The following is a 13,333-nucleotide window of genomic DNA, read 5'->3' as shown; positions in this document are numbered from 1 at the left end:
TTGCGTAGCTCCGATGCAGCGTCACGGCTCACTGCCTCCATCAGCGCTGAGTTTCACTGTTTCGGTCCCTCGACATTCATGATGCATAGTTCTGGAGCTCGATTGGTGCACAACCTTTTATTTTATCTTTGGCACCGTGAAACTAAAACACAGGAAAAGATTCAATTACATGATTGCAAATATTGAAACATACTACATAATAAATTTGATACACACTTATACTCCTCGTCCATATTTATACAGTTTAACAACATTTCATTCATAATACCAATTCATCATAGTAGAGTTGGGCGGTATCCAAATTTTGATACCGTCAAACTTTCCCCACATTTTCCCGGGGTATACGATATTACCGTGACTAATTGAAAATCATTTTGCAGGGCAGCGTGACATGCGCGCAGTTCAGACGGTCAATGCTCACGTGAAGAAGCACCAGTCCTAACTTGTAGCATACCAGAATGACGGGGAGAAACTCAGTTAAAAGCCTCTACCAAGCATTGGCACCCAAACGAAACATAATTAATAGCCCACGAAATATGTGCAATATGTGTAATTATATGTGCATGTAACGAAAGCACGAAAATAGCGCACGTCAAAGGCATCTGCTGATTTCACCACTTCACGCAAACCACAAAAGCCCGGTATCATATGAAAGCAGAGAGTTTAATGATCACGAAGATGTCTGCCTCCACACTGTGCAACGAAAACTCGGCGAGCTAGCAGCCACAGAGTAGCAGGAAAAAACTTCGCTAAATTATAAAGTATGTTTTACCTTTGCTTTTTGGTGGTCAAAAGTTATATTCCAGCCCGAAAAAACGTTGCTAATGTCTCCTCCTATGACTCTGCGTTAGTTTGAGATCAATCACGAAGGTCCTTCTTGTTTACATAAAGAGGACCGGGTTTCTCGAATGGAGGGAGCGCTCTTCATGCAATAACCTATCCTATCTCTGGGGTTACTTCCTTCTGGATCGTCATTGGTGTTTCTATGGTGAATGTGGGAGGGTCGCTGAGCTATTGACCAGCGTAACCACGCAGTTAGTTTCACCGCTCCGTCTCATGAAGGAGCAGAACGCTCACAGAGGACTCTGCTGAGCAGCCCGAAGTGTTATTTTACTGTTTTATTTGCATTTTGTCCTTTTACGAGAGCTAAGAACAATAGCAAGCAGAAAAAAGGCTGAAAAAGTGTTTTCAACAGAGGAGTTTCTCCGTATGCTTGGACGAGATAACGGTACTCTATCCAGACGCGCCCATATGAGCGCCTGGACATACCTGTTTTAAAACACCTGTAAAACTGCTCAGGTTCTTTTTGTAGCATGTACTTTTGCACAGTCACCTTTTTCTCGAGTAAAAATTCAACCAGATACACTGAATGGAGTGGACTTCATTTTTCTTATGACAATGCTACAATTATGTTAGACCCCTATAGACCTATATGCGCAGCATTTTTTTAATGACGGTAATGAAACTGATACGTTGCTATTTTTAGATACCACCGGATACCTTATTACCAGATTACCACCCAATCCTACATCATAGCCATCAACCCATACAAACAAACATTACCTCACTTCGCCTACCAAGGGCGTAAACTCTTTAATCCCAACTGTATCTTCTTCTGGCAGTGGCTAAACAAAGACCATAGTCACAGTTGCATTTACACACACACAATCACATCAAAACAATGTCGCATCAAACATATTTAAGTTACATACCATGTCCTTTATTCCTTTGATCTCCCCAACCCCGGCAGCTACTCTGGTAAAGCTTGGCGCGCATGTAACAAAGAAAGAAGCGTGTGACGACACTCATAACCCCTATACCGTTTCCGGAGCACCAGGAAAACAGCATAGAATCAAACCAGAAGAGAACCCCTCAGCTGGCCGCTTACACACCTTGTGTTGTCAGTGGATATTTGTTAAATTATTTAATCAGTTATTTAATCTCATCAGCTCTGACTGAAGTTTGAGTTCTGTGGGTATGATTAAAGAAGTTAAATTAAATAAATTACAGACATATATTACATAAACTACATATATGACAAAACATTAAGAGGATATAGTATTATAGTGTTAACTTTTGTTATGCAGTCCATTCCAGCTGCATACTGTCTTCATGTGAATAATGTGGAGTAGTCAGGAGAATGTGTTATCTATTACAAACTGTCCCCTGTAGCTGGCCTTGAATAAACAGCACAGTGATGAGTGCAGTCAATGATGAGACTAGTAAATGTTTGAATACTGCATCCCTCTGAATATTCAGCCTTCCGAATGTGACTTAAACACAGCTTAAAGGATAATGATATTAAGATAAAATGCTTTTGAAACTTGAAAGCTTGTCTTCTGCTTTGTCAGCTTTGCAACAGCAGTTCTTTGTCTGCACTCCTTTCCATCTTAGTGCAGCTTTATGAATTTATTTAAGATTTTGTAAAGGCATTTTCAATATGAATCTGTGATATTATGACACAAAATGGCCAAATGAAGGACAATCACTTGTGTAATTGTGCTCTACCATTGGAGATATCAACAAGGTAGAGCACATCATCATAACATCAACAGTTTATTGCTGTCTGTTTCTTGACAAATAACCATTTCATCAGTAGGAGCTCACAGTCCAGCGTACATGCTGTCATCTCCACATACTTTCAGCTATAAGGTGCCATTGAAGTGTAAGTGTGCAACAAAAACCCTTTGTACCAATTGATTTGGCTATCTATGGCTGGTGGACTTGTTTGGTCAAATTAAATTCAATCAGTAGGTGCCATTTCATGTTTATTTCTCATCAGTAATGAAATATTTTATAGGTAGCTGTGAAAGTAGTGCTGGGCGGCATGACCAAAAATGTATATCACAGTATTTTTCAAAATTACAATGGTTTCACGGTATATGATGGTATTTTTTTTTTTTTCTTTCATCTGGAAGACAGATGTTTTAACACAGGTATATCCAGGTGCTCATTTGGGCAGAGTACCGTTATCTCGTCCAAGCATATGGAGAAACTCCTCTGTTGAAAACACTTTTTCAGCCTTTTTTTCTGCTTGCTAATGTTCTTATCTCTCATAAAGGAATGAAGTGCAAATAAAACAGTAAAATAACACAATGAGCGCTCTGCTCATTCATGAGTAAATGAGACAGAGCGGTGAAACTAACTGCGCAGTTAGACCAGTCAATAGCTCAGCAACCAATTGATCTGTTTTGATGGTCAACACCTCTGTTGACCAGTCAGAGTCAAGAGATTCGAGGGGCAATGCCAAAATTCACCATAGTAACACCAATGACGATCCAGAAGGAAGTAAGCCCCGAGATAGGTTTTCGCAAGAAGAGCACTCCCTCCACTCTAGAAACCCCCTCCTCTTTATGTAAACAACCAGGACCTTTGTGATTGATCTCAAAAGGACATTGTGTAATCACATACACCGGTGTGGCAGTATAGTAAAAATTCGTATCATAACAAAAATATACACCGGTATGCGGTGTGAACCGGTGTACCGCCCAGCCCTATGTAAAAGCACAGTTTGCTACCTTGTTGTGACCTGTACATCAGTGGAATAGTGTGAAACCATTGCCACGAATGTGTGACACATCACCCACATGAGCATCCAAAACTCAGGGGGTGTCTTTAAAGGGACAATAAAAAATTTTTCTGGTATTTGGTGTGAGTCAAGTCAATTTTATTTATGTAGGCCAATGTCACAAATTTTTATCAAAGAGCATCACAATCTTGTAGAGTATGCAACACCCCCTGTCTTTTGATCCTTGATTTGGGGGAAAATATGCAAGACAGCTCACAAAGAACAGCAGAGGAGGGGTTGCTCTTCTAGGATGGACTGACATGCAATAGATGATGTGAAAGACATGAGAGAGAGAAACAGAGTTATAGAGATGCAGTAGTTTTCAGAGGGTTTATAGTATTCTTGTTAGCAAAACAAACATGGACTATAGTACTAGGCAATAGATTTATTAAGACTTAGTAAAAGGATCAGAATGGGCTGACACACACACAAGCCCGACATAGCTGCTAACTTTGTCAACTTTCTGGGCAGGTAGTGTGTAGTATGTGCTGGACATTTTTAGCTGGAAATGGAGGCCTATGGAGGTTGGGTGAGATTGGGTCAGACTCCATACAGTACACGTGTGACCTCTATAACCAAATAATGAGCAAAATGAGCCTTTAGCTGTTCTGGAAGTTTGCCCATAATGATAAACCAACAAAAATAATGCACTGCACTCACCCCCATGTGTTAGTGACTACATGTTACAGGCCCTAATCATCTCTAATTAGTCTTCCCAAATGATACATGTAGCCGTTTTGTGCTGAACCAAAAGTGTTGTGTCCTCCAGCTCACTGTTTTTGTCCCAGGAAGTTCAACCCCCTGCATTATGATGTAAGGTTAATGTGTACCTGTCTAATGTGTAATACCAACTGTTGTATTCCCCCATGCAGGATGACAGTTTGATGCCCAAAGGAGACTTAGCAAATAAGTTTAAGCCCGTGGTTCCATGGCCTCATGTGGAGGGGGTGGAGGTTGACCTCAATTCCATCAGACTCAAGCATGGTAAGACACACCATTTCTTAAATATCCCACAAAGAAACTCTGCTCCAGCATTGTCCAGTTTTTGGGTCATCCTTCAGTGTCTGTTTGTCGTCCAGGAGGGGCCATCCATCCCCAGGATCCTGACCAACACCCCAACCAGAAGCAGGTGATCCTGCAACAGTATGTGACATTCAAACCCCACACTCATCCCTACACCAGCCCTGTCCTGAAGAAGGGTACCCTGGGAAACTTTGAGCCCAAGGAACCTGAACCTCCAGGAGTCCCCGGTGGTCCTGGAGAGGGAGCCAAGCCTTTTGTCCTTGGTCCAGAGTACAAAGATGCCATCCAGGCTTCCATCAAGGAGTTTGGCTTCAACATGGTGGCAAGTGACATGATCTCACTGGACAGAAGCATCAGTGATATACGCCATGAAGAGTGAGTTCATACTAACTACAACTTTGCCACCTTCTTTACTATTATTGTATTGTTTGTTTTAACTGATATCAGACCTAGATTACTATTACCAGACGACTTCAGCAATTTGCAGCTTTATCCCATGACATGCACACTCTCACACACACGCGGATACACACACACACTCACTTGCCTGATTGTTTGTCTGATATATCTAGCACCATACCAGTTCAAACACCTCATGATTAACTTGTCTTTTAAGCAAACACACACACATAGAAGCCACTAGGGTGTGACTTACACACACCCCACTGAACAAGCTGCCTTAAACTTCTTCGATAGACACAGATTACACAAGATGGTTGAGCCAGTCCTTCACATTACCACATCATGGATTCACCATGTTTGGTGTTACTTCACTTCTGAGTCCCACCCAGTGCTTTCATCAACAATTTTTTTTCCAGCAATATTCCTTATTGCCTCTAAGGTAATGTTTAGCAACAGAAAATCTTTCACATATTACCTACAAGGACAGGAAGACATTAAAAAGCTCTCATTTACTCTTACAAGACCACTATTTTTACATTGATTTGTGGACAATCCTACTCCACACCCACTATGGACAAACAGCAGTGACAACAGCAGTGTGTATGTTGTATTTTAGACATTAAAATGGCAATTTATTATTTATTCCACAAGTGAATGAGAGAGGAAAGTGCATACTCACCTTGTACAACAAGACAAGCACTCACAACATTCATTATTGTTGTAGATGAGGTATTTAAGGGTGGGTCCATATTTATGGCGCTTGGCAAAATCATTCATCATATCACTAACAGTGAGTTCAAATGAGTGGACTGACAGCTGAGTTGTGTAAGGGCACACAGTGAAACAGCTGTGTGTCAGTAGTTTGTCACAGCTCCACTTAACGTGTTACTGGATGTTCAGACAGGAAAAATACAACATTTTACAACTCTGGAAAGTCATTTTCCATTTTTCCATGTAGAGCTGGCACAGACCATACTCTTTATCAACAGAGACCCAACAATTTCCCCATGAGAGAGAGATAGAGAGGAAAAAGGGGCCTTTCTGTGTGGAGTTTGCATGTTCTCCCCGTGTTCACCCGGGGTTTCCTCCTTAAAATAACCCCCACTAAAAACATGAAAGAAGATCACCACCTGACCAATGGTGATGAAGAGGGACGGGTCCCCGGGCGTGGGCGGTGGCATCGGCTGGCAGCCCACTGCTCCTGGTCTGCTGCGGAGGAATGACGGACCAAGAATAGGTCAAACGTGGAGAGAAATAATTTCACAAAGCATGGCATGTGTGCAGTCCCCTCCCTGTAGCATGTGTGTGCAGTGATTAATAAAGTAATCTTAGTTTTAATGTATGTGATTACACAATGTCCTGAACTTTGCACCGCGCGACACCGTTTCAGACGGGACTGTTTTCAATGTTGCGCTTCTAAACAGGCATGGTGCGGGGCGTGGTGCGGGTTAACTGGATGGATGGATGGGACAGACATTGAAAGTTCCGAAACTGTCTGTTGGTTTTTTTTGTCAGGATAACGCGAGCAATTTGCTCCACCACGTTAGCCGCAAGCATGTCTTGCAATAAAAAGACGAAAATAGCGTATGTCCACTTAAGTTCCCCACTTCATGCAAACCACACAAGCCTGGTATCATATGAAAGTAGAGAGTCTGATGATCACAAGGATGTCTGCCTCCACACTGTGCAACGAAAACTCTGTGAGCTAGCAGCCAAACAGTAGCAGAAAAAATCTTCGCTAAATCATAAAGTATGTCTTACCTTTGCTGTTGTGTGGTCAAAAGTTATATTCCAGCTCGAAAAAACGCTGCTAATGTCTCCTCCTATGGCTCTGCAAGTTTTAGATCAATCTCGAAGGTCCTGGTTGTTTACATAAAGAGGAGGGAGTTTCTAGAGTGGAGGGAGCGCTCTTCATGCGATAACCTATCTCTGAGCTTACGTCCCCCTGGATCATCATTGGTGTTACTATGGTGAATTTTGGCATTGCCCCTCGAATCTCTTGACTCTGACTGGTCAATAGAGGTGTCGATCATCAAAATAGACCAATTGGTTGCTGAGCTATTTACTGGTAGTTACTGGTCTAACTGCGCAGTTAGTTTCACCGCTCTGTCTCATTTACTCATGAATGAGCAGAGCGCTCACAGAGGACTTTGCTGAGCAGCTCAAGGTGTTACTTTACTGTTTTATTTGCATTTCGTCCTTTTATGAGAGCTAAGAACAATAGCAAGCAGAAAAAAAGGATGAAAAAGTGTTTTCAACAGAGGAGTTTCTCCATATGCTTGGACGAGATAATAGTACTCTGCCCAAATGAGCGCCTGGACATACCTGTGTTAAAACATCTGTCTTCCAGATGAAAGAAAAAAAAATACCGTCCTATACCGTGAAACTGTTGTAATTTTGAACAATGCTGTGATATACATTTTTGGTCATACACTCGTTGAGGGGTGGACAGAAATGCAATGACAGCTCTAATAATAGACATTTAACTAATAATAAAACGGCATATGATTGATATATGTGAGTGTGTGTGTATATGTATATATGTGTGTGTGTATATATATCACACTATATACATGTATGATGTATTTATGTATGTGATATATGTAAATATTAGTAACAGGTAGTATAGATCCAAGGGCCCTGTCACCGATCAATTGGCCATTCTCGGTGGTTGTATCTATAGCATAACTAAGTTAAATCTAAACACAGACATTGCACACCTTGTTACAAGGTCTGGATCATTGATGTCCGTCAAGGGTAGACATCCATAAATCAATTTTGAAATCATATTGTTTTCTGTAAACCTCATCAGTTCGTGTCTCTTTTAGACTTTATTTTTCTGTACCAGAGTCATCCAGGTAAAGTCTGAACAGTGTGAACAGAAACTACCAGTAGCAACAAGAGTTTTCATGGTGCAGAGCAACATAGCAACAGTTTCTAGTAAAAGGATCTTAATAACAAAAAGGTATTTCTATAGGGATCCTTTTCATATTGTTGTCAGACACTTAGAATAACAAGCTGATCCTGTCAATGGCAAAAACAACCAATTTTAGTGGATGCACACTGATGGTGTGCAAATGTGCAGAAGGATTACATTGCAGCCCATTTGGTAGCTGACAGCTGCAGTGTTCTTGCTCAGCAGTGGACCTATTTTTTGAAAATGTGATTCACTTTGACATAAAAACCTGTAAATGTAGTATCAGCAATCACAGATGATATTTGACCGGAGGTGTGCTCTGCTCAGGGCATTAACGGGTAATTATACTGTATTATAATTTTCTATGTATGGATGTGCTATTTTGGTAAACATAAAAAATGAAAATTCAGTAATATGGTTGTCATTCATGCCAGTGTTTGTAACAATGGAATTGTTCTTAGTTATGTTGTTCCGGGGACTGCTTTTTGAGTGCGACACAGGATAGAGCAGGGAGATCTAGAGAGAGTGAAATGTGTTACCTGCTGGAAATTAAATAAAGACCCACGTTGGGGTGAATGAGATAAGACGTCGCCCATTTCTTATAGTTTAGAAAGAACAGAACAGAATGAAACATGGTGGCAGCGGTGCAAGAATTTACTGCCGCGAAGATTTGGCGCCGTTGGTAGAGAGTCCGCCCCATGTATGAAGTTCTCTGCAGCGGCTACGGGTTCGACTCCCTCTTTTTGGAATTTCCCCTTGTGGGGCTAATAAAGGTATATTGAATTGAATTGAATGACGAGTGCCGCATGCTAGCTAATTAGCAACAAGGAGCCAACTGGCTAACGAAAACAACACCACGTGTGAGCGGAGAAGGCAGCAGGCAGCGGGATGGAAGGATTGAAACCTCCGGCGATGTTGGTTTTGGACTCCACCAACCTAGCAAAGACATGGAAAAGCTGGAAGGAGGAGTTTACACTGTATATGGACCTTACCATGCCCGACGCTGAGGAAAGCACGAGAGCTAAGCTGTTCTATTATCTCATTGGAGAGAGTGGCAGACAACTGTTGGACACTCTGGATGAAAGTACATCTGCGAGGAGATCAGTGAGTACAATGATGGCTCTGTTCGATGGGTACTGTAATCCAAATGTGAACAAGACTGTAGAGAGGTACAAATTTTTTGTGCTGCAACCAAGGACTTGATGAAAACATCGACAAGTATGTCACAGATTTGAAAGTGTTAGCCAGCACTTGTAAGTTTGGGGACATTAAAGACTCACTCATAAGAGATCGCATCGTGTGTGGCATAAATAGCGCTACAATGAGAGAGCGACTGCTCTCAGGGAAGAGAGCCTGACGCTGGACAAATGCCTGCAGATATGTAGGGCTGCAGAGCTGTCAAAGGAAAACAGCAAAACACTGCAAGGACAGACAGTGGAGGAAATTCATGCACTGAAACAGACCACAAAGAACAGCAGAGACAATGAAATTGATTGTAAATTATGTGGTAAAAAACACGAGAAAAACAAACACAAATGTCCAGCTTTTGGGAAGATGTGTAAGAAGTGCGGGAAAGAAAATCATTTCGCTGCTAAGTGCAGATCAAGAGTAGAGACCAGCAGGAAAAGTAAGTCTGTGCATGTTGTCTCAGAGCAGGACAGTGACACATACGAGGACATTATGACCATAACAGATGTAGACAAGGAAAATGAGACAGTGAACCAAGTTAAAGAGAGCCATAGTCAGAACCAACAACTCTTCGCAGGAATGATGATGGACAAAAAACTGGTTAATTTCCAGATTGACTGTGGAGCCACAAGTAACATCATCCCCCTAAATCTTCTAAACCCAAACACACAACTGCAGCACACAGAGAAAGTGCTGGTGATGTATAACAAGACAAAACTACGTCCACTTGCTAAATGTAAGGTCAAAGTCAGAAACCCAGAAACAACAAACTGTACAGACTGGAGTTTCAGGTAGTGGACCAGAATGACAGGATCCCCTTACTGGGCAGAAAGGCCAGTGAAGCCATGAAGTTAATTAAAGTGCAGTACGAGAACATCCTGGCTATTGACAGCATAGTGAAAAGTGAACTGTGTACTGTAATGCATGAGGACTGCAGTGACAAAGAGATGACAATAGAGAAGATCAAAACTGAGTTTGGAGACGTGTTCACTGGTGATGGATGTTTGGAGGGTGAATATACCATGGAGATAGACAACAGTGTGGCACCAGTGAAACTACCACAACGCAGAGTGCCAGTTGCTATGATGGCAACACTTAAAGTGGAACTAAAGGACTTGGAGAGGAGAGAGATCATAGCGGCTGTTAAAAGAAGTACAGACTGGATAAGTAGCATGGTCTCAGTGGCAAAACCAAACGGGAAGCCACGAATCTGCATTGACCCGAAACCACTGAACTGAGCACTCAAGAGAAGCCTTTTCCCCCTCCCGACAATAGAGGATATTCTCCCAGAACTGTGAAAGGCGAAAGTATTTACGGTCTGTGATGTAAAACATGGCTTTTGGCATGTCAAATTAGAGGAGAGATCAAGCTACCTCACCACATTTGCAACCCCATTTGGCCGGTACCGTTGGCTGAGAATGCCAATGGGAATAAGCCCAGCACCAGAGGTCTTCCAAAGGAGGCTAATGCAAGCACTGGAGGGCTTACCTGGCATGTACGTCATTGCAGATGATGTATTAATCACAGGGGAAGGTCCAACACAAGAGGAGGCTAACAAAGATCATGACGAGAAACTCAGACTCTTCTTAATCAGGTGCAGAGAACGAAACATCAAACTGAACTTCGACAACAGGAAGTACCCTACATTGGTCACCTACTGACGGCGGAGGGACTGCGGGTGGACCCAGAGAAGGTTTGAGCAGTCAGAGAAATGCCGAGGCCGACAGATGTCAAAGGAGTACAGAAACTGGTGGGTATGGTAAACTACCTATCAAAATTCTATGAGCACCTGTCAGATGATTGTGAGATACTACGACAACTCACACACAAAGAGATCATGTGGGAGTGGAGTGACACACATCAGGAAGCATTCCAGAGACTGAAGGACAAAATAGCTAATGCTCCAGTTCTGAAGTACTATAACCAGGAGGATGAACTGACACTACAGTGTGATGCATCAGAAACAGGACTGGGAGCTGCACTCACACAGCGAGGTAAACCTGTAGCATTTGGAAGTAGGGCACTTACACCCACAGAGAGGGGATATGCCCAAATTGAAAAAGAATGTTTAGCCATAGTGTTTGGAATGGAAAAGTTTCATCAATACACCTATGGTAGACAAGTGACAGTCCAGAGCGACCATAAGCTGCTGGAGAATATTCACAAAAAACCACTGCTTAGTGCACCAAAGAGGCTGCAGAGAATGCTACTCAGGCTGCAGAAGTATGAAATCCGCATCACCTATGTACCAGGCCGAGATATGCTGTTAGCAGATACACTGAGTAGAGCATACTTACCTGAGAGCACAAAGGGAGACACAGAGACAGAGTTAGAGACTGTGAACATGATCAACTACTTACCCATCTCTACTGAGAGGCTGAGCTCCATTCGATCAGCTAAAAAAGAGGACACAAAGTTGCAGAGAGTAATACAAATGATTTGGACAGGGTGGCCACAAAACAAAAATAACATTCCAACAGACATTCAGCATAACCACACATTCCAAGATGAACTGAGTTTCCAGGATGGCATCGTGTTCAGAGGAGAGAGAGCGGTGATACCTGATGCACTCAGAGTTGAACTCACCTACCGAATCCACTCTTCACACCTTGGAGTAGAAGGGTGTCTCAGGCGGGCGAGGGAATGTGTATACTGGCAAGGGATGAATGAGCAAATAAAGACTTTCATCTCTAAATGTGACATATGCAGGTCGGTAGACCCAAAACAACAAAGAGAGACACTGCACCCCCATGATATGGCATACAGACCCTGGGCCAAAGTGGGAACAGATTTGTTTTCATTCCAGAACAGGGACTACTTAATAACTGTAGACTATTACTCCAACTTTTGGGAGATAGATTATCTACCAGACACAAAGAGTAGCACATTAATCAGAAAGTTAAAGGCCCACTTTGCACGACAAGGAATACCAGATGTTGTCATTTCTGACAACGGGCCGCAGTACACCTCCCAAGAGTTTCAACGATTCAGCCAAGTGTGGGAGTTTGAGCACAGGACATCCTCACCTGGATATTCCCAGAGTAATGGCAAAGCTGAATCTGCAGTTAAAACAGCCAAACGCCTCATGCTGAAAGCTAAGGCTGCAGGACAGGATCCATACTTGGCCATACTGGACCATCGCAACACACCGAGCCAAGGTCTTCACACGAGCCCAGCACAGAGACTCCTGAGTAGGAGAACGAAGACCCTTCTTCCTACCACAGACACTCTGTTGGAACCAGAGGTAACGAACAACACACAAGTACTGATACACAATAGACAGAGACAGAAGAAATACTACAACCGCACAGCAAAGGATTTGGACTCTCTTAAGAAAGGGGACAGTGTGAGTGTTCAGCCTTTTGAGCCCCACAAGGTCTGGAAACCAGCGCAGGTGATTAAACCTGTGAGCCACAGATCTTATGAAGTGAAGCTGGAATCAGGTGGTGTTCTGAGAAGGAATCGTCGACACCTCAGACTGAACCATAACACGTACGACACACCACCTCAAACGGGGACTGTGGTGCAGACACCAGGAGAGAACATGACAGAGAGGGGCCAAGAAGGAGGTCAACACCCTCTTACTACAAGGTCAGGTCGCCAGGTGATCAGACTACGCTACCTGGCTGACTATACACAGTGATGACTGTTTTGTTCCAGGACTTGAATGTGTGTAATGTACATACACAGATTTTTGGTTTATAATATTTCGTTACTGCATACTTTTATAGAAAATGTTATTGATAAAGAGATCCAGAGAGGATTATTTCATTTGCAGGACTTTATTTGTTTCAAGTGATATTTGAATCGATTTGCTGAGAAAGTTGTTTTGAATAAGAATAACATTGCTGGTTGTGAAGATGTGATATGTTGAAGAGTAAGGGACTACACTTAAAAGAAAAACAAGAAAAGATGTAACAATAGAATTGTTCCTAGTTATGTTGTTCTGGGGACCGCTTTTGAGTGCGACACAGGATAGAGCAGGGAGATCTAGAGAGAGAGAGAGAAATGTGTTACCTGCTGGAAATTAAATAAAGACCCACGTTGGGGTGAATGAATTAAGACGTCGTCCATTCTGTATAGTTTAGAAAGAACAGAACAGAATGAAACAGTGTTCAGTGACCATATTAAAATGAAAATGCAAAAGCAATTTGATATTTCATTTTCAAAGAGTGAACCAGTGCTTAAGTGGACAATATTCAAATGTTAATTCAAATTTGAAAATGAAATATGCA

At 42.3% G+C, this 13,333-nt stretch overlaps 1 protein-coding gene across 2 annotated transcripts in view; it reads left to right on the top strand.

Moving 5' to 3' along the window:
• Nucleotides 1-13,333, top strand: part of galnt7 (UDP-N-acetyl-alpha-D-galactosamine: polypeptide N-acetylgalactosaminyltransferase 7) — a 55,762-nt gene that overhangs the window by 2,214 nt on the left and 40,215 nt on the right. For both annotated transcript variants that reach the window (XM_070987452.1, XM_070987442.1), the window contains exons 2-3: nt 4,441-4,552; nt 4,648-4,966. In XM_070987452.1, coding sequence (XP_070843553.1) covers nt 4,441-4,552; nt 4,648-4,966 — 431 coding nt within the window. The remainder of the gene's footprint in view (nt 1-4,440; nt 4,553-4,647; nt 4,967-13,333) is intronic.

This window comes from Chaetodon trifascialis, chromosome 2 (assembly GCF_039877785.1).
Source record: "Chaetodon trifascialis isolate fChaTrf1 chromosome 2, fChaTrf1.hap1, whole genome shotgun sequence".
NCBI lineage: Eukaryota > Metazoa > Chordata > Actinopteri > Chaetodontiformes > Chaetodontidae > Chaetodon > Chaetodon trifascialis.
This window is presented reverse-complemented; position numbering and strand designations above follow the sequence as displayed.